The following is a 27,760-nucleotide window of genomic DNA, read 5'->3' on the forward strand; positions in this document are numbered from 1 at the left end:
AAAGCAAGTGGACACTTTGTACCCTTGTTAAATTCTGAATGTAATGTAGACACACATTTTGATTTCAATACAAGTAGTATTAGTGTTAGATCTGAGACTATAGTCTACCACTCTAGTCAATTGGATGTTGAAACAATTGAAAAAGGAAATGAGTTTAAATCATGTTTTCTAACCAGTTTTTCCACTGTTGCACACTTTATAAAGGACATACTAGTGAAAAAGTGGAAACTCTTAGTATGTGAAAGGGATATAAAAGCAATTCTAGATGATAAACCTACATGTGTGTTCAGGAAAGGACATAACATCAAGACACTACTTGAAGGTCAAAAAGAGGCACAGTGTACAGGGTACATATACAAATGTGGGTCCTGTAAATTTTGTTCCTATATTTTAGAGGTTAATGAAGTAAACATCAACAGAGTAAAACTAAAAAACAGATTTTTTTTGTACCACTGAAAGAGTGGTCTGTTGTGCCCTTTGTGAACTATGTTCATGCTTTTAAAATGGGAAAACGGAGTGCAAGCTCAAAAATAGAATAAGTGAATACCTTAGGAATATCAGGGATCAATGCCCACTTAATGCACTTGCTAAACATATAGGGCAATATAATGAACATAAATTCAAGTTTATTATATTAGAATCAATATCTCCCTCAGTTAGAGGTGGAGCATGGCCTTATTTACTGGAGAAAGCAGAATTAAGTTGGCAAATCCGACTAGACTCTATCCATTGGCCAGGCTTGAATGATAGCCAGTCAGTTTCCAGTTTATTAAAACTTAAAGCTTTGAAAAGATAAGATTTGATATTGCTAAATATTAAATGTCCAGTACTTAATACCTAAATTATTTATCGAGACATTCAGTAGGCTAGAGTTTGATGGCTTAAATATTCTTTTTACATTTTAGAATTTTAAAACAACTGTTTTTCATGCTTAGATTACATGATAAGCTATAGTAATATTTATGTGATTTTATAAATGAAGCTTTTTATTGTGTTGTATTCGTATAGCATGGCATTATTTATGTGGTTTTATGCATGTAGTTTCTTACTGTGTTGTACTTGCATTTAAAAAAAAAAACATTGGCCCTTTAAAAACTTTTTTGTAGATGAATGGAGGAAAGGAAGTGAGGTCATAAGGTTTACCTTTTAAAAGGAAGTTGAATGTAAAATACTTTGATGAAGTTCCTGTATTAATGTTTTAAGGGACGAAAGCGCTTATGTTTTGAATTTGGATTAAACTTGGAGTTCAAAGTTGGATTTATCTCTGCTTGCTGCATCATTGTTGTTTGCTGCATTGTGTTTGAATTTGGACTACAATTTTGCTTGCTGTACTACACCTGGTGTGAGATTTTTTTGTCTCTTTCTTACTATCAAAACTGTTGTGGGGCATAGGCTGAGATGATGAATATTGTTCTATCATTACACTGGACTCTGATTGCCATGAGTCTGTTATCAATTCTGATGATATCCCTCACTATCTTCGTATTAAGAATAAGACAAGCTCAAAACACAAGCCACCCTGGTGGAATCACAATATCAATCAGTTTTACATCAAAAGCAAAATATCTTGGCCAAGCATAGGAGGAACAAAGCCACGCATACTAAAATCTCCCTGCACAATCTAAACAATCAGCTAAGAGGGTTAATTAATACTTCAAAGGCTAAATTTGAAGGTAAAATAGCTTTTCAAGCAAAGGACAGCCACAAAGCATTCTACAACTATGTCTGTAACCTCAGAGAAAATACACAACAATGCACAGAACTTATTGTAAATGGCATCACCCACACTGAACCAGAAGCCACTGCCAACCTTTTGGCTGACAGGTTCACCTCAAATGTCTCCCTCCACTGCTCTTCCGGTATTCCAAAGGAAATGCCACATAACACAATCCCCCCAAACATTACTAGAGAACAGGTCATCAATTCACTTTCCAAGGCAAGAAATGCTGTATCAATGGGCCCTGATAACATCCCAGAATGTTTAATAAATAACATGAAACATGAACTCTCTAATGCACTTGAATCACTTTTCAGCTGGAGACTTCAGCTGGGTTTTGTGCCCAAGAAACAGAAGATAGCTACAGTCATTCCCCTGTACAAAGGAGGTCCAACCAGTGATCTGGGTAACTGCGGGCTCATAAGTCTTACCAGCCTCATATGTAAGGCCATGGAAATAATCATCATGGGTATTTTAAATGAGGACATGGATAACCTGCAAACACTGGACATTTCACAGTTTGGCTGTGTTAAAGGAAGTTCATGCTTATTAAATCTGGTGGACTTTTTTGTGAGGATCATCAAAGCCCTGGATGAAGATAAGACTGTGCACACAGCTTACCTCAACCTGGCCAAGGCTTTTGATACAATACCCCACTCAGGCATTATACACAAGCTCACAAATTTGGGTATAAACCCTTTTATTACCCACTGGATAGCCAACTGGCTCAATGACAGGACCCAGAGGGATACCTCCGCCAAGAGGCCCGTCAGCAGAGTCTCCCAAGGCTCTGTACTGGGCCCACTCCTTTTTGGTATCCATTTCTCTGAAAGGGAAGCAAATGCTGAAGGTTTATGGCTGACTAAGTGTGCAGATGATTGAAAGCTGCAGTTATTGTCGACTCCCCTGCAGACACTAGTATTATTCAAGAAGGTCTATCTCTGACTAATAAAATGGTGCCAAAGCCATGCTCTTAAACTCAATGCTAAGAAATGCATAATTGTACCCTTTGGGAAGTCAACCATCCCAGCTAATTACCATTTGATATTACACCCCTCAGAGTCGACCCAGTCATGGAATTAGGTACACATGTAGACAGTAGCCTTACCTTTGACCACCACATGGCCACAGTAATGAGGATATCCTTTTATGTTGTGCAGATTATAAGTAAGGGCATGACATCTGGGTCCAAAGATGCCATTATTCCACTGTTCTCTGCCTATATCAGACCAGTCATAGAGTACAATGTTCCCTTTGGTATGTAGTACAATGTTCCCTTTGGTATGTACCTGACCAGGCAAATGCAGCAACTACAGCAACCTCAGAGGTTCCTTACAAAAAGAATACAAGGTGTAACAAACCTGCCTTATGCAGAGCGCCTTAAAGCCCTTTCCCTCTACTCAGTCTCCTATAGATTGCTGAAGAGTGATCTATTCCTGGCTTACAACACATTCACAAACCCCACAGTTATGAATCTCTTATATATTCATAAGTCAAAAAGTACCAGAAATACAAGGTCTAGGGACCTGAATTTTGTCTGTGACTTATACAGAACATACTGGAGAGACAGATGTGTCCAAGAGACTGCCCTTTCTGATGTGAAGCTGAGTTTGTCTATTACCCACTTTAAGCACAACCTGTACCAGTGGATGGGAAATAGAAAATGTGCACCAGGCCTGGCACTCATGTCCCTTATGGACAGAAGTAACATGAATACCTTGCCGTCAGTGTCCTACTTGGATACAGGACATCATTATTCTTTTGGGAAAACTTGGCTTTGCTTAGAAAGGCTTTCCGGGTTGTTAGCCTAGTAACAATCTATGAATCAAATAAAACACTAGTACAAATGTAATAAAAAAGTATGAATCAAATAAAACATTAGTACAAATGTAATAAAAAAGTATATCATAAAAACAGCTTAATAATGGAATATACAGGATACAGTAAAGCATGAGGAGACACCTTCTTCTTCTTTCGGTTTTTCCAGGTTAGGGGTCACCACAGCAGATCACCTGTCCGGTCATGATTGGCAGTAGAGTTTTACGATGTTGAGTTGCCAGCCCGGTGCCCAACCTTCCATGGAAGGTACACACACACGCACTCATGCCTAGGGCCAATTTAGAGTGCCCAATCCACCTACAGCATGTCTTTGGGATGTGGGAGGAAACAAGAGCACCTGGAGGAAACCCACACAACCACAGGGAGGACATGCAGACTCCACATAGAAGGCACCCCAGCTGAGTATGATTGAGGAGACACCAGTGAAGTAAAAATAATGACTAAATATGACAATCAGTATCTACAAAGGCATTAGTAGTATAGTCTACTATGCTAGGAGATAAAAATAAAAAGATACAAGTCCATCCTAAGAGTGGGGGTAGAGAGGGCAGATAATGAAAGGTATAGATAGCATAATGACAGGTTAGGTTAATAAGAATGTGAATTATTTGTTAATATAGATCATACAGGTGAAGTGCATGGGCATAGCCATGAGTTAGTAAGAAATTCTTTGAGAGAGGTTTTAAATTTATGGAGGTTAGATATAGCTGTGATTGAATTTGGAATAGAGTTTCATAGTTTGTATATACAGTGTGAGTATAAACCTTACCCCATACTTTTTTTTTTTTTTTTTGGTTTATAGATTTCAGTCAAGTTTTTGTCTTGAGAGCACAGGAGGCAATTTGGGAGATGGTGATGAAGTGCTGAGGAGCTAGAAGGACAGGTGGTGGGGTTATATAGCATTTTGAGTTAGAATGAGTTGCATATGGGATAGTTGATGTGGGAGTTCTAATGATAATGTTGTTGGCACCAATAAAAAACTTTTGATTTTGTTAATATATGATTTTCTAGTAAGAGGCTGTCTTGCCTCTGTTAGTACCTGCTGCACATCCTTAGTAAACAAATGCCCAAAAGGGGGTTAAGACCCCATCATCCAGGAAATCAGTTGAAGTTTATTGGGATCAGGGTATGTCAAACATCCCTGTTCTTGTGTGAGTAGATCTGTTCTGTGAGGAAGTTTGTGGCAATTGCCCCTGGCAATTTCAAAAGAAGGGAAAACCACTGTTGCCTGGACCAGAACAAAGTCATCACAATGATCTTGGGGGGGGGGGGGGAGTCCCTTCTGAATCTTCAGATGTACTCTGGATATCGGTGGAAAGGGTGGAAGGAGCATACAGGAATATTCCTATCAAATGAAAAGAAAAGGCATCTGTCTTCCAGGCCTTCTTGTATGGAGTTCTGGAACAGAATTTTGCCAGCTGATTGTTCAGAGAGGAGGCAAAGAGGTCTACTTGAGGAACTCCCCACAAACGGGTCAAATCTTGGAAGACCCCATAATTTAGTTTCAATTTCTGAGAGTCTGCCCTTGTCCTGTTCATCTTGTTTGCCACACAGTTTTGTTTTGACTGAATGTAGCATGCTTGTAGAGTGAGATTGTGCTGTGAAGCTATATCCCAAGCTTAACATGGCTAATCTGTAAAGGGGGCTAAGACCTGGTTCCCTCTTGCTTGTTGATGTGCCACATGACTGTGATGTTGTCTTTACCATCTTGAAGAAGTCCAAGAGACCAAAGATGATTCAGCGACTTGAGTGCTTTCATCAGAGAAAGCATCATCTTTACATTTATGTGTTTACATCTGTTCTTGCTGTCCCAAACACCTTACATTTTTATCCCTCCTAAAACTGCCTAACAAGCAAAGTCCAAGGTGTCTGTGGTGACTGACTGCTTTGGAGCAGGAGGAAAGAAGGGAAGATGAAGACTTTTGGGATGTTTGCCGTCTCCACCAAGTGATTTCTCTTCTTGACAAATCCCAGACTTGAGGTTTGAAAAGGTGATGGTGCCAAAGAGATTTCACATACCATTGTGTGCATCTCATGTGGAGTTTGCCTGGGATATCATACAAATCACAGATGCCATGAGATCCAAAATCCTGAGGTATTCCCTCACAGTGACTGAAGTCTGAGTGGAAAACGCTAGAAACAAATCTAGGTATTGATCTATTTTTCCTTGTGGAAGAAAAGCTTCAGCAGACACCACAGGAACACAGTCCTGTGTGAAAGAGTCAAAAAAGACATTTGAATATTCTCTTGGAATCCCAGCTTGTGTAAGATATCTCTCACCCAAATGAGAGATTCCTGACACTTTGAAAAAGATTCTGTAATATATGCAAGTCATCTAAATTTGGAATTATTATTACATCATCTGGAGGGTTCTAGGAATGAAGCCAGGCAGACCTTCTCAAAAGATTACCAGTGGCCATAGCCTTGGAAGAAGTAGCAACAGAGTCCTACACACATTTTAAACAATGAGTTGTGGCCTGTAAAATGGAAGAATTCAAGCCATTTAAAGCAGATTTTTCCTCACAAGAAGGAAACTACAGCCAAAACATTCCTCATACTTTCACACTTAGAAGCATACAGTGAGCTATAACTTTAGCAAAACACTTTGTGAACACTCGTAGAGCAGTGGATAATCCAGAAGGTAAGGCAGAGAACTGATAATGTGATCTGGACACAGAAACCTTAAGAAACACCTGAAGTCTGGATGAATAGGGATGTGATATTAAGCATCTTTTAAATCTAGTGTTACCAAGAAACTTAAATGAGGAAGAATAGGCAACAGGCTGTGAAGTAACAGCATTTTGAACTTGGGCACTATCATGAACTGGTTTTAGAAAGAAAGATGCAAAACTGGTCTCCAAGCATTTTTTTTGGCACCAAAAGCATCCATGAATAAAACCTTTCCCAAAATGGGAAGGAGGGACTGGCTCTATTACTTTGTGACTGCATGTTTTGAAATACAGGAAGAAATAGAGGAATCTGATGTGGTGGGTGAGGAATTACCTCCCAGAAAGGACTGCTATCTCTAGCCTTGATAGTTCTTCAGAACCCATTTATCTGAAACTGTTGCCAAAGAGAAAAGTGGAGATTGAGACTTTCTGGAAGGGAAAAAGGATTGTGAGGGTGGTACGGGGTGAAAGGTTCCCTTAAATAGTCATTCTTGTTTGTTGGACTGGGTTTGTGTGGTGCCTGAATTTTTTTTTTGTTTGGAACCCCCTTGCTATTTCTTCTTAAACATCTGTTTACCAGTATTTTGCTGAGATTGTTTATTTTGTTATTACCAAAATTAGATGAGGGGCTAGAGAATCCATAGAAAAGTAGGAAAAGAAAGACTGAAAAATCTGGGTGATTTCCTGAATCAACTTACTCCTCTCATCGTACTTTTTGACAACCTCAGCAGCAGAGGGACTAAAAACTCTCTTTGTCCAGAGGGAAATTTACAATCTAATTTTTTCACATCATCTGGGCTGTTTTAAGAATGCAGCTAGTCAAACCTCCTCGAAAGATTACCAGCATCAACAGCCCTGGAAGAAGTACCAACAGAGTCATGCACACACTTTAAACAATGAGATGTGGCCTGTAAAATGGAAGAAGTTCAACCACTTAAAGCAGATTTTTCCTCACAAGATGAAACTGCAGGCAAAAAATTCGTCATACTTTCAGTTAGTCAAAAATATGTGAACCTGAAAATTCAAGATTCTGAAAGTCAAAATTGCAAAAGCATACACTTTTTTCCCATAGTGATAAATGTTTTTCTCATCCTTCTCAGAAAGTGTAGGACTGGAATAATTTGCTTATCTTTAAAAATGTACATTTAACAGCATTCTAAGATGGCAGTGTTCATGTAAGCAGCTAAAATAGAGCTGTGGGCTGAGAACCATTAAAAAGACTAGCATAAGCCTGTAAGGTACTGTAAATTGCTAAGAGTAATTAGCAGCTGAAGTGTCTGTCTCTTACTGTAAAATAGTTCATTTTGCTTCCAATGCACTTTTTTACATAAGTCATCCTGTTGCCTTCATAGCAGTTCATTGGACATCTCTGACCAACAGACTGCACTGTCTCATCATCTTCAAGAGTCTTTCCTTCACCTGGGGAGCTCTCATGTATTTTCAGCCTTATTGATCATAGCATCACTTCTTTCCCACCGTGCCCTTTTTATTATTATTTATTTCTTTACTTCTTTCTCTATTCAGACTTTGGTTCTTATTTATTTTCTTTTGTAACTCTCTTTGCCAATTTGCTAAGCAATTTTATTTAATACCACTACTTTAGCTAAATAATCTTTCATTCAGAAAAGTGATCTGATCTTATAAACTATCATGTTCTGTTTTATCTTGTCTGTCAGAGTAGTATCTGTGTTAAACACAGCTTATTGTTGCCTTTCTTCTATCCATTCCATGCCTTTTTTTCCAGTTTTGAAAACTAATAAGCTGTACATGTTGCACTTACTGCAGACAGTGGTATAAACCCATGACTGTGTAATTAGTCAGTACTGTGCTCCTCATACAAGTTTTGTTCTTTCTATAAATATTACTTTTTGATTGTATTTGTTTTTACTTCATTGTTAAATGCTATTTATTATTTCCCAGTTCAGACATTTTCTTCCCAGAATTTCACTTTTAATGACCTTTGTTAGAATTAAATTGGTAGAGTGTACAAGTAAAATAAAAGTAAATGTAAAACGAATAAACAAATGCAGCAGACAGTGGCTTAGCAGTGGTGTCTGAGCATTAAATTCTCCACTGAAAATCTGCATTCCTGTGCAAGGTATGACTATATCTGTTAGATGAACAGTGAGGGTTTTGATCTCTAGCCAGACATCATCAAAGACATTAAGGACTTTGGACTGAGCAATATAGTTACAAGAAATTATTTTTTTCCCAAGCATGTGATTTTTCTTAGAATTTTTTTGTCTTTTTCTGTGTTATCTCTGAAACCAGACCTTAGAGCAGTACTAACTGTAGCCATCTGTCAGGAATTGTGCTCCATTTAGGCTATCTGGAAATTGATCAATCTGTTTTTAACACTTTGTATTTGTTTTTATTTTATGTGTGTGCTTTTTTTTGCTTTCACATTTGAAAAAAAATTTGGCTTCTGGCTGTCCACCCTTATCCAATACTGTACTATAACACTATAACATCATTGCAACTTCAGAGAAGCTGCTTGTATACAGTGCATACATTTTGTATTTCCTTTTGCCGTAGGTTGGCCTCAGTGATATCTTGTTTGCATATTTATGTATTGCATTAACTCTGCACACTTTTGTTAGTAAGATCTAACATACTAACTACAAGATACTTTTTCAAGGTCTCTTCCATATTACAGGGTGAAACATTTTTGTTTGTTTGATGTCACGTTGTAGAGTCTCCCTATGGCAAAGTCTACATTGCTCAGAGCAGTTGTCTCTTCTCGTCTTTTTTTAACAGTTTTCAAGACTTCCACCCTTTTCTTGTTGGTGTTCATGATCTGTACTTATGGTGTTTGTCGAGCCAGCTTCTGTGTCATAGAGAGATGAGGCTTGACTTTGATCTATGGAGTCCAGGTTCTGTTGCTTGCAGAGAGGATGGGCATGTCCATCTTGAAGAGAAGGAGTATATACCTCATGGCTCACCCTGTGTACACTGGACGTCAGCATGCTCTGGAAGGGCTTAGAAAGGCCTTGTCACCAGTATCTGTAACACTGCTGGCTGCTAACTATAGTCTGAAGTTCCTCTCCCTGACTGCCAGTAATGACCTCAGCTGGGGTTATCCAGGGAGTTGGGGGAGCCATGGGAGGGTGTAGATGAAGTAGCTGATGATAGCCAGCTGGACAGGGAGCAAAAAAAAAAAAACATATTACTGTGTTTGTAGGAGCTAGGGTGCAAGTACTCTTTTACTGTTTGAGGAGCTGTAAATATCTTGCAGTTTGTCCCCTGGTATGGAGGATCTTTATTTGACCTACATTTTGCAGATATACCTAAGATCAGACAATAATATATTGGTTGCAAGTAAAAAACATGGCATATGGAAGAATTTGCCATTCTCAGGCAAAATATCAGAAGGAAAAGACAAAAAAGACACGTTTTTAAGTTTAAGTGTTAGTATGAGTACTATGTAAACTTGATTACATGATGGTCAGTACAGTAACGTTTTGGTGTAAGAAAGTCTTTGTGACTGCGTTTGATGAAAAATGAATTATACTAGTAAACTTTTACGCATAACAAATTATTTTTGGGACTGGGGAAGTTCTTGTTGAAAGTTGTTGAAAGATGCACCTTAGATAAATACTATACAGTTGTCAGCATGTAAGGTTTATTTTGTTCACGTGAGCAAAATTACTAAAGGAACATTTTTTGAGCAAAAAAAACTACTGTCTTATAACAGAATACATAAGTATCGCGAGCTGAGCATGTGAATTGTGCAAGGGATGCAGAATTACTTTCCACAACCAAATATAGTACACGTTGAATTCATCAAAACATAATACAGTAATTTGTTTATTGGGAAAGCCCAACTTGGCACAAGTTTCATTTTCAGTGGAGGCCCGTGGAGAAAAGCTCCACATAAACTACATATTTACAATGAACAGCTATAAAAATTAAACATTTTTAGCATTATGTTGCAGGAAGTATTGAGACAAATAGCAAAGACATTTACCATATACTTTAGAAGTTATATTATTTTGTACAAGTCAAAGATATGTTAACACATAATAGCAGGTGATACAAAAGCAATGAATAATGCACATAGGTTCAGTATATGTGTATTGACATTAATGAGATAGGATTTCACTGGAGCAGGAATAGGAAATAGAGGAAAAGGAAGGGCTTAAGGAAAATTATACAATGGCTGGCCATTGACATTCAAAAACGAGCACGCTGATTGGTCAGCCCAACCAGCATACCCATTGCAAATCGAGCATATGCTAACAAAAAGTCTGGTCACCTGGACTCTCTTCAGTTTTCTTCAGCTAAGACGATGAAAAAACAGAAGCCCTGTCCTGATATATTTTGTATGTAATTCTAAACCTAGGAATGGTTCATCTACAGAAACACAGGGGTCTCTCTACCCAAGCAATGGATCAGGAAGCAAAACATTTCTAACACTTTTTTATTTTTTTAAATTCAAAATACATGACTTCCTCTCAGGCAGTGTGCATATAAAAAGACCATGAAATGTACGAAAATAACAATCCGGACAGTTTACAGGTACAGGAGAGAGAGGACAGAAGTACAAGGAAAATCAGGTACGCTTCTTTAGGTTTACATAACTTACCCGATTTTCATTGTATTTCTGCCCTGTTTCTCTTGTACCTCTAAACTATCTGGATTGCAAACGCAAACTTTTTTCTTTAAAAAAAAAAAAAAAAATTAAAGAAGCAACAGAGATCTTCCTTTCTCCTTTGCTTTCTTGCCAAAGCACGGATGTACTGTGTAAGCATGGGCACACAAGTCCCATACGCATGTGCAGTACATCAGGAAAGCCCCAGGATACTGGGTAAAAAACCCAAAAGAGCATCACAATGTCCTTATGCAAGGACATTATTTAAGAAAAGTAACAATCTTTTTTCTTAAGTAATGTCACTGTATTATAGCAATAACCTACGGCTGGGTGTGGGTAATGCTGGATTTAACCTATGGTTTGCTTTGTTTGATCACTCGGGCTTTGCACTCATGACCAAACCACTTCAACCATAGGTAAGTACAGCATTACCCACACTAAGCTGTGGGTTATTGCTATCATAATCAACAAAATCATAAGTAGAAAAAATTCTGATAGTGGATATTTTGAAATAACAGTAGACAAGTAAGATGATGAAGTGGGTAAGGAAGAGAGAGTAGTAGGAGAGGTTTATGGATTTAGGTTAGTTGGAGGAACAGAAGTGACAAAAGAGACAGATAAAAAAGGTGAAAGCATTAGGGTGGTTGATAGACTGGCAATGGAAGAGTTACAGAAAGAAAGGTGGATTTAGTCTGGATGGCAGCATGAGTATAGCCATGAGGAAGTTGGGTGTTGTCTTAGGTTGTGTTTGATAAGTGTGGTAATGCTGTCTAGTTTTAGGGTGGGTGGAATGGAGTTCCATTGCTTAGCAGTATAGGTTGAGTAAAGTGAATTGCCTGTACTGTTATGAGACTTGGTCCTGGTCAGGAGATATTTGTTCTGTGAGTGGAGATTCCTAGGAGGGATTAATGTTTGAGGGTGTTTTGTAGTGATGCATGGGTATCAGGTTTCTGTATTATTTTCTGGGCGCTAAGCAGCTGGGACTAGGTACTTGGGTAGTCTGAGCCACTGTAGATGCTTCAGTGCTTGGCAATGGTGTGAGCAGTTTGGTAAATTAGATGTAAACTTGGCCATTTTATTGTAGCAAACTTGTAGTTTATGTTTTAAGGTGGAGTGAAAGTCAGGATGGGTGCTGCATGGAGAAGCAAAGGGAGAAGATAAGATGATGCTAAGGAATTCTTAAGTAGTCAATGAGAAAGGGTTCATTCTGTAGAGGAAGCCCAACTTTTGGTGGCTTTTCTTCAAGGGTTGAGTGATGTATTGATCATATTTTAGGTTGTCGTAGTCTTTGAAGTGTCAGCTCTGAACTTGAAAGTCTCATGCAACCTTTCAAGTCTGTTGACACATTTCAGATGTGAAGCTTACTGTTAAAATCGGTTTTAATTCTGAATTGTAACTTGTAGAGTTGTTACTGGGGGCTATCATGGGCAGTATTTACAATAAATGCCACATTTTAAGAACACATGCACACATGGAACAGGTTTTAAGCACAAGTCGTGTAGTCATCCATAAGAGAAAATGGAATTATAGGCTTTCTGCAACATGAACATTTTTAATCAGGGCAACCCGTTTGTTAGATGAGTACAGAGAGTCATGGCACTTGTGCTGTGTGTGTTAATTGTAGCTTTGAAGCAAACAGTCCTTGGTAATGTGACTTAATAACTTCTTGAACTTGTGACCCTTCTGGTGGTTATTCTTTTAACTCAGGTGGTTTATTCTCTACCTGTTCAGTATATTATGTACCTCATGTGAATTTGATACTTAAATTTATCAACATACATACGGCATTAATAAAAGGTTTAATAATGAATTGGCGAAATATGCTTTGGTCTGTGGATATGTTTTATATTGTAGAAAGAGTTAAATTCTGTATTAGATGTGGAGAAAATAAAATAGATTGTTGTTAATATTTTGATCCACCCAAATTTAAGAGAAAAACCCAGGTTTAAATTATACTATTAATTTTAAGTGGAGTTGTAAAGTATTAATTGAATTATTGTTATAGCCAAAGCTTTTCTTTTGGTTTCCTGGGATCATGTCAGTCCTGGTTTTGCATTTATAGTCTTTTTTGTTGTTATATTTTAGCCATTCTGATCATTTTATAGATATTCCAAGGCTATTGAATCTTATGATCATTTATGCCCTGCCAGTCTCATTCCTCAAGCCACAGTTCCTTTTTTCAGGAGCACCATACCAATCAATCCTGGAATAAATTTCAGGATACCTGTCCAGTCATCTACATTATATTTAATGCACATGGGATGTTTATTCCAGAGATTTGGGAATTCTTGGGCTATAAACCTGCTCCTCTTGGATATTTTATTCATCTGTTGCTGAAGGTTTACCTCATTATTTTAAGGTCATTGGATTGCGGAGATTCAGGATGTTCAGGAGAGCCGAGTCCCTAATAATGCAGTAAGCAAGACAGACATATCCCCTCAAATGTCTGTACGCCACTGAATAAAGGGATACAGCTTCCAGCCTCTCAGGACAACTCAGGGACTTCAGGTCTGTGATCTTTTTAGTTAGGAGCCATTAGTGTCTTTCTAATTTTTATGTTTAGTGACATATATTCAAAAGGAGACTTTATACATGATAACTGGTCTGATAATTGCTAAGTGTAAGGAAGTGATTTACCTCTTTTAAACCTTAATGAAATTCCTTTCACAATTAGTTGGGCTAAATAAAAAGGTCTACTGATCATTATAAGATGATGGTCAAAATCAAGGGAGATGTAAACCCAAATACCTAGGTCCCGGAGTTCGCTCAACCAGCGTGTCCATGACAAAGCTTATCAGATTTAAATTATTCAAGTCTCGAAGTGGTTATTGCATTAGAATTGTCTTTTCTAAGGTATTTCCTCTGACACATAAGGTTGTCTACCCTTTATATGCATGCTTGACTCTATCCTGTTACAAATATATGAACTAGTTAAAAGTCTTATACTGAAATTAGACACTTTTCTTCCACTTTTAATTAATATCATATAATTTCTGCCTCATTTGTAAGTGTTGTAACTGATTTTACCATGATATGCTCATCCTGCTTATATCACAATTAACGTGCCCTACTAGTTTCAACTGTTTCATGCTGTGATATGTTACTGTTATGCATATACTCAGAGTGCTTTACTTATTAAGTAAGAGGATAGGATTTACAAGCAGTTTGTTTGTTTGTTTATTTCTGCCTATACATATCTGGCTGTGTTCTTAAGACTGTAAGTGCTTCCTCAAGCAGAGTTTATATCTTATAATGTTGGCAAACTTGTGTAGTGCAAAGTACATTTTCATTTCTTTGAATGTCTGAATGCTGCCCTACTCTATACTCAATTGCATTTGTTGAATTTTAAGTATCAACCTGCTCTGATTAATTCTGATTAATGTAAAGTATTTGTTTTATTCCAAGTTTCTCTTGTACTATGGTTCTGAAGCTTTTGCTGTTCCTAACTTAACTAAATGTAACCTCCCCCCCAGTCTTCCTTAGTCTACACGTCTTAAAACTCACACTCTCACTACTTACCAACCCTAGGCTACCCCTCACTGCCTTAAACTATACTACCCTTTTGTAGTATTCCCCTCTCAATGGCTGTAATTATTTTTTTTTTGTCTGCATAACAATTAATTTTACCTTCTTTCATCCTACAGCTTACTATCAATACGTCCAAGTTACTCCAGACATCTAACCTGTCCTACACAGCACCCGGGTTCCCTACCTGTAAGAACCACCTCAGGGATCGTGTGGTGTATTGGAAAACTGTCCTGCCTCCCCACAAGAACCTATACTAAAAAGAGTGTATGTACCTTACTGCTTAGTCTTTTGTGCCATTCCTTGATGTTATTGTCTGACCCAGCGTGCGATAGCCAGCAGCCCAACATTGACCCTAACCCTCTTGGCTCCTTAGAATATTCCCCTCTTTTCCTCCCCATGCTGCTCCATATATCTGTAATTACTCATTTTGGTCAGCAGATGGCAGCACCCATCCATTAACTGTCTTCACCCTAATCTTATAAGCTCTAACCTTACAATTAATAAGGAAAAACTAAGAAAGAAAATCTCCAACTAACTTCTCTACCTCTCCACCTTGTTAACTCTATATTTCTTTCGTCTTTCGACTCACCACCCTGTCCCTAACCCCTGTGACTACTTACCTTATGATTCTTACCTTGTATCTCTTCACCTATCCTTACTGATTGTTTTTCATTGCCTTGTCCTGGTCTTCATCTCCTGGCTCATCCCGCTTCTGTTCGTCCTATGGGCTCACTCTGCTCCCCTACCCTGCCCCCAATTCTCACCCGCCCCCACTGCCTCTACATTTAAACTCTACTAACCACACCCACTCCAATTAACCTCTGCCTTCCCCACCCCCTACCTCCTAGCCCCACCCCTACCATTTCTCAATCATCTAGCATTACCACCCCCAGTCTTACAACACTCCACTCACACCAATCATCCCAACTACAACCCCAAATTACAGCAATGCTAACAAAACCTTCCTCACTTATAATCCATCTACTACTATTACTTAGTTTATCCTATCTAACATACATCACCAAACCCTTCACTACTACTCACTCCCTCTATCACATAACCAGTTCAATCCCTAAGCTACACACACACACTCCTCTACCTCCATAAGCCCTCACCTATACTCCTGCAACCCCTCCCTACTCTTCCCCTTCAAACTATTTACCACCTATAAACATATTACTCCAAGCCTGACTTGCAATACTTCCATAAAATATATAACCCTTAAACTATACACTAAACTCTCAAATTACCTGTATTTTCATCTTCACCGACTTACCACCACCCTACTTTCTGCTGATATACACCCTAACCCTGGCCCCTCTTCCAGTAGTCCTACAACATCCCCCTCACATACACCAACATCCATAAAAGCCATCTCCTTCTCAGCATTAAATGCTCAAAGTATATGTAACAAAATCCCTAACCTCCATGCCTGGCTTTTTCATAACAATCCTGACATATTGTCAAGCTCTGAAACATGGCTAAAACCCTCCATAAATGATTCAGAAATAACTCCTCCCAACTACAATATCATCAGGAAAGACAGAACCCACAAAAAAGGAGGTAGACTTGCTCTACTCTACTTCTCTTCCTTTTCAGTTACTCCATTTTCTAAATCAGTTCCCCAATTTGCTAATGCCGAAATACTTCTAGCCCTACTCCACCTAAACAAACATAAAACAATATGCTTAGCCTCCCTCTATATCCCTCCTGGTGATAACATACCTATTCTTGAGGACATCCTCTTCTGGCTCTCCACCAACATTACTAATGAAACTGTTATCCTAGGTGACGTTAACATCAACTGGTCCTCAATCCAATGCCCTACAAACCCCCTAAATATAAACCTTTACAACTTTCATCAGCTCATCGATACAATAACCAGACCACCTAAGGACCATTCCTCTGGAAGCACCCTAGACTGGATTCTGGTATCACACCCACACCTTATCTCCAGTAGCGGTACACTCCCTGACTCCTTCAGTGACCACTTTCCTACTTTCGCTCACCGTCACTCTCCATCCCTACAACTGCCACATACCACCATCTCTGTACGCTCCTTAAAAAACTTTAACCCCAACACCTTCTCAGACTTACTTAAACAATTTCACTGGAGTCCCCTAAATACACTTCCCCTAGATAAAGCTGTCACCTACTTTAATACATCATTTCTAAACCTTCTAGACATCCTGGCCCCCCTAAAAACGAAAAGAATTAAGAGCAAAACTATCCCATGGTTAACCAAAAATACCTTAGCTGTCATGCGCCTCTGTGATAAAGCCTTGAAAAAACACTATAAACACAAAACCCCAGCCACCCTAAATGAATACAAAGTACTCCGCAACAAAGTTAAGAAACTTATCACTTCCGACCGCAAATCCTACTATATCACCCTCCAAAACAATCACAAGACCAACCCAAAAAAATTCTGGGACAGTATCTCCTCCCTCTTCAACCCTGGCAAAAAAGAAAACCCACACCCTGATCATAATATTTCTGATACTGTCCTAGCCTCCTAATTTAAGAGCTTCTTCACTGACTCCATATCTAAACTAACATCATTATTCACAAACAACTCCACTCACCCACCAAAAATTCCCACCACCCCTTCCTCGTCAGATTCTTCCTCCTCCCACATCCCTCTCTTCTCTCTCAAACCCATACCTGTATATACCATAAAAAAACTCCTCCTCAAATTAAAACCTTGCTCTAATGCCCCTGATAAAATCCCTTCCTTCTTCCTAAAGACAGCTGCTGATGCCATCACCTTCCCTATCTGTATGCTTATAAACAGGTCAATCCAAGAAGGTTATGTACCCCAAATTTGGAAAAAAGCCTACATTATTCCCCTCCACAAAGGAGGTAACAATAATAACATCTCCAACTTTAGACCTATAGCCATCTTATCTCCCATCTCCAAACTACTTGAAAAATGCATTCACATACAACTACTACCGTACCTCACCAACAGCCACCTACTAATCCCAACACAACATGGTTTCAGACCCGGTCACAGCACCTCTACTGCACTACTCTCCTTCCTCGAAACTGTAAATAAAGCCAGAGATTCTAACCACATTGTCTCCACCCTCCTCCTAGACCTATCTAAGGCATTCAATGCCATCTCCCACTCCTTACTCCTGACGAAACTCTCTGACCTACATCTTTCATCCTCCTGTATCAACTGGTTTACCAGTTACCTTGCCAACAGGCAACAATCTGTTAAATGGAAGAAAACTACCTCCTCATTCCTAAACACAGTCACCGGTGTACCCCAAGGTTCCATATTAGGGCCCCTACTGTTCAACATCTTCATTAACGACTTCCACCACAATATCCCAAATGCTAAAATAGTCCAATATGCAGATGATTCTACAATTATCTGTGCTGCAAACTCCATTCCCTCCCTTATAAAACTAACTCAAGATGCCTTCTCAACAACTGAAAAATGGATGCATGATAACCACCTAGCTCTAAATCCATCAAAAAACCAAACTCATGATATTTACCCCATCCAAAAGCATAACTATCGACATAAATTCTTTCCTTATAACCAGTCACAACAACACATCCCTAGAAGTCGTTTCCAATGCTAAACTGTTAGGAGCCCTCATTGATAATCAGTTTAATTTTGATTCCCACATACAAACAAACATTAAAAAAACACACCACAAACTTGGTATGTTCTATCGCCATATTCGCGTCCTCTCGCCATCCACTAGATTTCTCCTCTCTACAACATATCTAATCCCTTCTCTCCTTTATGGGGCCCCACTCTTAACCAACCTAAAATCCTCTACCAAAACAAAACTCTCCTCCTGCTACAAAAAAATCGCCAAATTCACCACTGGCCATAGATCCTCCTCCCATCACTGTATTGCCCTCCACAAACTAAACTGGCTAGAACTCCCAAACTACCTTACCTACATTCAACTAACTCATGCTCATAAGCTCATTTTCAAGCCCTCACTTTGTCCCTCACTCACCTCAGCCTTCACCATGCACCAACCTAACAGACCTCTAAGAACCAGCACTCAGAACCTAATTGAACTCCACAAACCTGCCTGTCCAGCAGGCAAACGCTTACTCTCTTTTTCCCTTGCCCGTCTCTGGAACTCACTCCCACCTCATATCCGCAGCACCAGCAACCTTCCCATCTTCAAAACTCTCCTCCACTCACATTTATCATCTCTCTGGGAATGCTCATGTTCCCATCCTGCATAACATCCCCAGCTACTACCTTACCATCCCCAGTCTACAGTCACATCCCCTGTAGGAACACACACATTGTAAATAACCTATTAAGTTAATATCTTCTGCATATAACTACTAACTATTGCCTTCATTTAACATTCCTTAATAATAAAAAAAAAAAAAAAAAATGAATTGTCACTATGCTTCACATTCCAGCTGTATTAACATTTTCACATGCTTATATGTACTTTTCTGTTCACTTTTAGAAACTATTACACTATTGTATTTTTTGCTTTATTTTATTTTTACCTGATATTATGCTATTGTATTGCATTTTTTACTTTTTACTTTATTTTATATTTTTACCTGATATTGTATATGTGGAGCTTTTCTCCCCAGGACTCCATTGAAAATGGGTTCACTCGGCCCAATGGACCATCCTGGCAAACAAACTTCAAATAAAATAAATAATAATAAATAAAAGTGCTCTTTATGTATTTCTTTACTTTATTAATTTTTGTGGATTTCGTAACTGGTTGCATTTGTTTTTTTTCCATTTTGTTTACTACTGCTGCACTTTTGGTTGTGACATTCATTTTTTTCTTCTTCATATATGCTGCTTAATTTTTTAATGCATGTAAAGCGTTTTTGTTGTACCACTCCAATATTTAAGGTTTATATGGTGCTTCAGTGTTTATTTATGTAAAGAGATGATAGTTGTTTCTCAACTTCTTTCCTCAAAAAAATCTCAATAAAGCCATAAGTAATGTTAAAGTATTGCAAAATAGGGGGAATCCAACAGAACAAGAAGAGGAGCAACTACAGAATGCTAAGTGGAAAATAAGGGATTACCTCGATAATATGCATGAGTTTAGAAAGACTGCTGTTAAGCCACTGTTTTTTGAAAGTGACTGTAGAGCACAAAACCTTGTAGCACGACGACTCAAGCAACAGAAAGTAGAAAGGCCTGTCATCAAGCAGAGGGAGCCTGCAACAAGCAAGATAACAAGACATCCTATAGAGGTATTAGAAATATTTCGGAAATTTTATAGGTTCATAGGTTCATAGATTAGTACTAGGCTAACTGCCCTTGTGAGCCATTTTAAGCCTAGCCAATTATCCCTTGTGAGACTCAAACCATGTACCTTGTGTTTGTAAGGCAAATATCTTAACCATAAGGCCATCCTCCCAACGACTGTATAAAGCAGAGAAATATGGAAATCAAGAAAAGATACAAGTGGAAATGTTTATGGAAGAATTTAATATGCCTAGGTTAGAGGTAGACAAGGTCAATTACTTACAGTTAAGATAGGAGGAGATGAGGTAAAAATGGTGATATATAACCAGTCTACATGAAAGTCCCCAGGAATAGATAGATGGCATTCCTGTAGAAGTTTGGAAGCCAGGAGGTAAAAAAAAACTTGTAAAGATCAGGAAGGTTTTGTTTAACAGTAATTTAAGAGAGGAAGAAGTGCCAGCATCCTGGAAGAAAGCTGTGGTGATTGGAATATCTAAAAATGGTAAAGATCTAGCTTCATACAGGCCCATTTCGATACTAAACCATGATTATAAAGTATTTGTCTATAATGGCTAAAAGAACTGCAAACATGATGCCAAAATCGATAGATCTGGATCAGTGTGGTTTTATGGAGGAGAGGCAAACATTCAACAACATTAACAGAACATTGATGGTCCAGATGGAAGCAGAATGTAAGAAAATACCATTGTTGATGGTGGACCTTGATGAAGATAAAGCATTTGATAGAGTAAGCCTTTATGAACAGGGTAATGGAAGCATTCACATTCCCTGATAAAATTATAAGGTTGATTAGGAAGATGTATAAGGGATCGGAGGTGAAAATTAAAGTGGGTGGGTTCCTGTCTGATAATTTCTGCTTGTGCAGAGAAACCAGGCAGTGGTGTCCTCTTTCCCCTTTGTTATTTGCATTATATTTGGAACCATTAGCAAAGAAAATAAAGGACTCAGATATTCAGGGATATAATTGGTATGGTAGTCAAGAAAAGCTGGCTGTGTTTGCAGATGATATTATTTTATACCTGATAAAACCAGAAAAGGACATTACAGTGTTGTAGAACATTTTGAGACAGTTTCACATCTTTTCGTGTTACAAAATTAAATGAAGCTAAAACTAAGGCAAGAACTATAAATTATGTACCCACACATTAATTGGTTCAGCAATATACATATTTATGGAGACATGGTAAAATGAAGTATTTTAAGAGTATGGTTTAAAAATGTTTTTAGTGTGGCAGCTAAAAGCATGTGGGAAGAGACTAAAAAGATAATACATAAACTGAGAAATTGAAAGGTCTATTATATGGATATGGATAGTAAGATGCAAGCAGTTAAAATGTTTTTAGTCCCGTTAATCTTATACACAGGTAAGGCATATTTATATCAACCAGAGAAGTGGATGGCAATTAATAAAGAGCTGAAGGATTTTATCTGGGAGGGGAAGCTGGCAAGAGTCAAATGGTGTAAATTGATTCTTCCAATAAAACAGGGATGATTGGAATTACCCAATTTGAAGGGGTATTTCAGAGCTACAAGTTAGGGCTCCTATACATAACACAAGCAAAAACTCATAATTCAAAGTGGAAAGGGATGATGATGAAATGGGGGGGGGGGGGGGCTCAAGAAACAAGTGAGACTGGGATTTTGGATGCAGACCTTGAAGGAAAATAATCATACAGACTATTATTTTCATAAAGTAACACAAAGTATTGTAAGAACTAAGACAATGCAGAAATGGAGAAAGGAGATTCTGCTGATAGGGATGACTGCAATCACGGATACAGACAGTAGGCAAGAGGGGGGTTGGAATTTATTGAAGAAAACTGGCAAAGGAACCGAGGTGTTGGGAGCTAATTACTAGAGAGGGAAAGGTAATAGAATGGGAAGTTGCCAAGAATGTATTTGGACTGCAGGTTAGAGATTGCCTTCCCTATCAAGGATTGATATCAGAGTATAGGCAAAGAGAAAGAAATAGGGAGTCCTAAATGAAAGACCAGTACCGGTAGAGATTTTAGTAGAATCTAGAACAAGCACTGATGTTAAAAATGAATAATTAATACAGTGTATAAAATATTGCATGATAACTATAAGAATAGATTAGAGGAGATTAAAAAAAATTGGGAAGAGAGACTGGGTAAGCAGTTCACAAAGAAATAATGGGGGATATATGTTTGTCTTCCAAAATATAGAAGGTATAGGATTTTTGCTTGAAAATGTTTATATAGATATTTTTATACCCCAAGTAGACTCCAGAGAATTTTCTCCTCAGGTAGGCAGCAAATGTTGGAGGTGTGATGGGGAAGAAAGAGGTAATTGTGAACATATTTTCTGTGAGTATAATGAGTTGGCAGAATTTAAAGATTCCCTGCAGACTACTATATCAGAGATGTGAGCAAACTGATACACCTAGGGAATTGATTTTTCAGAGCTATGATACAGACTCTGAATTGCCTAGACTTAGTAATGTGGGTCTAATTATAGTGGCTGCCAGAAAAGCAATTGCTAGAAAATGGAAATCAAAGTCAAAAACAACTGTATTAGAAGTAGTGAATATAGTAACAAAGATAAAACAACTGGAATTGGGATATTTAGAAAAGGGTAGGAGCAAATTACATAGGAAAAATGGGAATTGTGAGAAAAATACTTAGAGGGGAGGAATGAGGTTTAAAAGAAGGCAGGATTTGAATGAGTTATATAATGTTTGATTGACAATGATTGGATAGATTATAAGTGATGTTTAATGTTTGCAACTAAAATTGTGTCAGTATGGTTTGTGATATAAAGTGCTTGCAACTAAGATTATGACAATATGGTTTGTTTTCATTTATATAAATGTATGATTGCTTATGTCATAAGTGATTTAATAAAGATGTCTCTTATTAAAAAAAAAAAGCCAAAAGTAATGGTTTAACAAAGACACCACATCAGAGACCGTTTATAAATATACAAATTCATTTAAAAATGTAATAGAACAAAAGGGTGCATCAACGTGCATTTTTTGAACAATAAGAACAATGAAACTCTACTGTCTGGCATTGTTATCCGACTGTAATACTCAGTGACTTACCTGAAATCAAAGTTTTATTGAGGAGCAGGGGAAAAATATGAGGCAAAAGCAGGGACAGTTGAGGGGTATGGTTTCTTAGAACTGACATTTTATAGCAATTCACTGGTGCCATTTTAAATTATTTTGTATTGCACATCTGTTAAAATCGGTCATATATAAAACTGTTGACTATCTGTCCTCATTTAAAATGGTGTCTGCACCTTTTGCTGTTCCTTTAAGTGCTGTACTTCTCCACTGACTACATTTTGTATTCCATTGTAGAAGAAACGGAAACAGGGAAAAAGAGATGAAGATTCAATTAGCCTCTGCAGCCTTGACTCTGGAGTAAGTAATTTTATTCGTTTTCTATATGTTAACTTGTAAATTAGTGCTGTGGGCATTGGGACTTAATAATGCTGTTTTTGTGTTTTGAGTTTGAGCACAGATTTGTTTTGATGAACTCTTGGAAACAAACTTAAAGAAAGTACACTTTAAAATTACAAATCTCAAGTTAAACTTTTTATCTTTATTTTCTTTGTATAGCATATGAAATAGTAACTGTCTGAATCTTCCAAAATGTATTTATCTTCACATTTAACCTTATGTCCACTATATGATATAATATGTTGTCATCACATGACAGGGCTAAGATGGCATAAACTTAAAACGTCACTGTAATAAGAAAATAATATTTTCAAGCATTTTCACTGAAGACTGCTCAGCAGAACTGGAATACAAAAATATCAAGCTTGATTCTTTTGGTTGTCTGTTGCCTTAGTGGTTGGTTGCAAAAGCAAATTAACCTGTATGTGTAATCTATCCACGGTAACAAATATCGCTGTATCTGCCATGTAAGTATATTTAGTTAAATTCCCTTATGGATTTTGACTCTGAAAACCTTCTTAAGAGTTTTGTTCCTTACAGTTACTACCCTTTTTGTGAAAACATTTTTCATGTTGTGACTAATAAACAGAGCCGGATCCAGCACTAGGCAACCTAGGCAGATGCCTCGGGCCTGCTGGCTGGGAGCCCCTGCCTGCTGAGAGGAAGCCTGCTGGCTGGGGGAGTTGCCACAACATTTACTTTTTTTTAATAAAAAAGTAAATTACATGCCTTCTTTAAGGGCATTCAATCTTCTTTAGCCCTCTGCGTCTGTGCATCCCTGCATGCATTGACACATACATCTGCTATTGCTTACTGTTTCGTTTCCACATCCATGCACGGAATTTAAACACAAAATATTCCTGCTGCATTTATGCTTGCGTCTTTCTTATTTCTGGGCATGGAATTTATACCCACAGAATTAAACAAGTGTGTGTGTGTGTGTAATGCCCTAGTTAAAGATGACAGGCTAGTTAATTTGCTCAGGCTCAAACCCCTGTACCTTGGTTACAGGAGACAAGAGCTTGAATCCTCTAAACCAACTACCAGACTACTCAAAGTACATTTTCAAGTAATTGAGTTTCAGTGCATTTTCAAACAATTGTGAGCTTCATGGGGAGATAATTTATTGCTGTTCATGCTAAGTTTGTTTTCAGTGTGCATCTGTTTTGTTTAGCAAATGGTCATCACTGTTTGTGCTGTACAATTTGAAAGTAGTGTTAGTAGCACAACACGTAGCATACTTTCTTTTAATGTAGATGGATTGCTGATACTGTGTTGTAAATTGGGAGAGGGGATGCTGGAGTCCTGAGTGTGGTCTCCTTTGTACGAGATGCCTAGTAACTATGAACATGTTGTCAGTTTGCCATCCATTCCTTATTGCAATATTAGCAGCTTACCATTTTTTAAATGTAACCTAGGCAATTTATTCTTCCAGGGCAAATGGCACTGAATTTGTAGATGAAACACTGAAATATAAAGTTGTTTGCTTACAGCAACCTCTTATTTGTTACAGATCTTTTCAGTGTGGAATTATTCAAATGACTTTTACTTCTGCAGAGGTTGTGCATATAGACTGATATTAAGTGGCCTTTTGGCCTTTCATGGTTGAAATATTCCGAAATGGACATTTTTGTCATTATTGGTTCATACATTTTGTTTCATTGTTTACTGGAAAAAATGTTCAAAACTAAAAATTTAAAACACACACTAGTAAGTGATGCTGTATTGTACAAGTAATTTAATTTAATACAATCAGGAAGGTGAATCAAAGAACACATGCATGTCTGCATGATCCTAATATGTGTGCAAGGGGCATGTGGTTTGAAAATAGCTCAAAAGTAAACTTTATCAGTCAATGGACAGATGCATTTTCTTTGAGTATGGGTTTCAATGCTGTTTCAATGAATGTGAGTTTCAAGGGCAGAGAAATTTACTGTTAATAAAATAGTACTTAAAATAAATATAAAATAACGACAAGCAGGAACTAAAAAAACAGACTTTAATCACTCTCCAGTGCTTTGGCAATGCCTTTGAGGAGTACAAACTAACAAAAATGCACCTTCAGTTAAATACACTTTACAATTAAACAATCATCCAATTACATATTAAATTAACAACCTCCAATTACATTCCAGATTAAGGCCCAGAGGAGACAAAGTATTGTATTTCAAAATAAAAATACTTTCTTCATATAATAACTTCTTTTTATACAAATATTCAGAATAAAAACTTATTGAACTTACTCTAAAATAGTGGCTTTTAAGCCTTCAGGATTCAAATTATGAAATAGCATAAAATGTTTAACCACAGAACTCTCTTCTTTTTGTTTTATAATATTCCTAGCATGTTCCTAAAGCCTTACTTTGAATTTCCTTTTACCTTCCCCTATGTATACAAGACCACAAGGACATTGTAGGGCATATATAATGCCCTCAGTCTCACAAGTATATCTTTCATTAGGGTAATAGATTTGGCCATTTGTATGTGTAAACGTTCTAACCACATAATTACATACCTTACAATGGCCACAAGAGTATGCACCCATCATATTTACATTGCTCATGTTTCCAGTACACATAGGGAGTACGAATTTATTACGCACCAAGATGTCCTTTAAATTTCGACCTCTTCTAAAGGAAATACCTAAATTAGGAGAAATTAGCATAGCTAAATCCGCTGAATTCAGTACACATTTGCAGTAGTATTTCACCAAATTAGTCAATTTGGTGCTAAAGGCTCCATATGTTGAAACAAAATATATTTGTCTTTTATCACTGTTTTTCTTCTCTGCCATATAATTTAATTTTTGGACACACTCATGCTTATAGGTTCATAGGCTGGTACTAGGCTTACAAGCCTAGCCATAAGAATTCCCTGGCTATTTCTTCCTACACTAAAGCCTTACTTTGTCATAACCGTCTGTATTGCAACTTGTACTGAATGGCTATTATAACCTCTAGATGTAAACATGGCCTACATTACATCCACTACTTTATAGAAGTCACTATCACTATTACACAATCTTCTTAACCTTAAACATTCTCCTTAAGGGAGAGAAGTTATAGTATGCATGGAGTGACAGCTACTCCCCTCTAAATACTGATTGCCATCTTCAAATGTTTTATGTACTGTTCGCAAGACATTATTCTCTTCCAAAATTAATTTTAAATCCGAAAATGTAATGTGCTTGCCTACCTATAGGCCATCAAAAAGAAGGTGAAATTTATTGTTTTGCAATTCCACAACAAACTTGTCAATTTCACTCAAACCTCCTTTACAAATAAAAATAAGGTCATCAATAAATCTAAAATATTTCAACATTTTCGTTAAAGAAGGCATTGTGATATAAATATTCTAATTTAGATAGCCCCATCATCAAATTGACATACATGGGGGAAAAGGATGCCCCCATTGCAGTGCCTTGTATTTGCTTGTAAATTTGATCATTAAATGTAAAAAAAATTATTACTCAAGCAAAAATCTAATAGCTTTATAAAATAATATGATTCAGGGCTCTCACCTATAAAATATTTGTGAGCTTCTAGTCCAAATTGCCTTTAAATTCTTGTATAGAGACTAACAACATCAGTACTAATAAAAACATCTCACTGGACCACTGAAGTCCTGAAAATGTTGTCAAAACATCTGAACTATCTCTAATATAGCAGAGCAACTTCACCACATAAGGTAATATATATTAATGTAAAAATAAACCAATTTTAGATAAAAAAAAATTCTGTGCAGAAACTATAAGCCTGCCCGGAGGTTTGACACTATTTTTGTGAATTTTAGGCAAACAGTAGACCACAGCCCAACTCACTGTCCTGTGGATTAAATTTTCTGTCCATATCAACATATTTCAGAAGTAGCTCAAACTCCTCAGTAGCTTTTTGATACTCTTTACTACAACTTTTTATATGTATTCTGAGCGTTCAAATGTACCATACACATGCTAAAATACTGTTCAACATTCATAATAATTATTTTACCACCTTTATCTGAGGGTTTAATAACTATTTCTTTGTTTCTAGCTAGCAATTGTATTCCTTTCCACTCTTGAGCACTTACATTGTACTTCACATCCTTTTTATTTTGCATAAAATTATTATAAGCATCCTGTATAGCAAAATTCAACATTTGTGAAAAATGTTTGTTTAATATTGATATGGTTAAATAAAATCACTTTTAAACTCTATTTTACTAATATCAAACAAGCTATATGCATTAATATCAACATCAAAATCAGCAGTCTGCTCTGGGTCAGATAAATAGGAATAAAAACTGTCCTCGTTACTATCATTTGAATATTCATTAGGCAAAACATTTTCATTGCTATTAGCAAAAAAATGCACTAAATGTAACTTTTGACATAACCTAAATACATCACACTTTAACTCATAAAGACGAGGTATCACTGTTGGTATATATTTTAAACCATAATTCAACATTTTAACTTGAATATCAGACCAAGATACACCAGAAATATTATGTATTAAAGAGTTTACAGTCAGTTCAGTACCATTTACTCTTCTTATAATTCTTGGCGCCCTCACGGCTGTTGTTAACGTCCGACTGGAATCACCCTGTCTTGCAGTCATTATGTCCCTCCTCTTGTTTTTTGCTGTTATTCCCTTTCTGAAAGTCATTATTCAGTTTTGAGGGATTTTGGGCTGCCCGGCAAGCATGGGAACTGTTCTCCTTCTCCTTCAGTAGATACACCAGAAATGTCTGACACAAACGACACACCCCTTGAATA

General features: G+C 37.4%; 1 protein-coding gene across 3 annotated transcripts in view; it reads left to right on the forward strand.

Annotated features, from left to right (window-relative positions):
• ARHGEF3 (Rho guanine nucleotide exchange factor 3) overlaps window positions 1-27,760 on the forward strand; it is a 3,017,585-nt gene that overhangs the window by 1,611,021 nt on the left and 1,378,804 nt on the right. For all 3 annotated transcript variants that reach the window (XM_044078691.1, XM_044078693.1, XM_044078692.1), the window contains one exon: window positions 22,903-22,965. In XM_044078691.1, the coding sequence (XP_043934626.1) occupies window positions 22,903-22,965 (63 nt within the window). The remainder of the gene's footprint in view (window positions 1-22,902; window positions 22,966-27,760) is intronic.

The sequence above is a fragment of the Protopterus annectens genome, chromosome 7.part1, assembly GCF_019279795.1.
Source record: "Protopterus annectens isolate FY-2018-M chromosome 7.part1, PAN1.0, whole genome shotgun sequence".
Taxonomy (NCBI): domain Eukaryota; kingdom Metazoa; phylum Chordata; order Ceratodontiformes; family Protopteridae; genus Protopterus; species Protopterus annectens.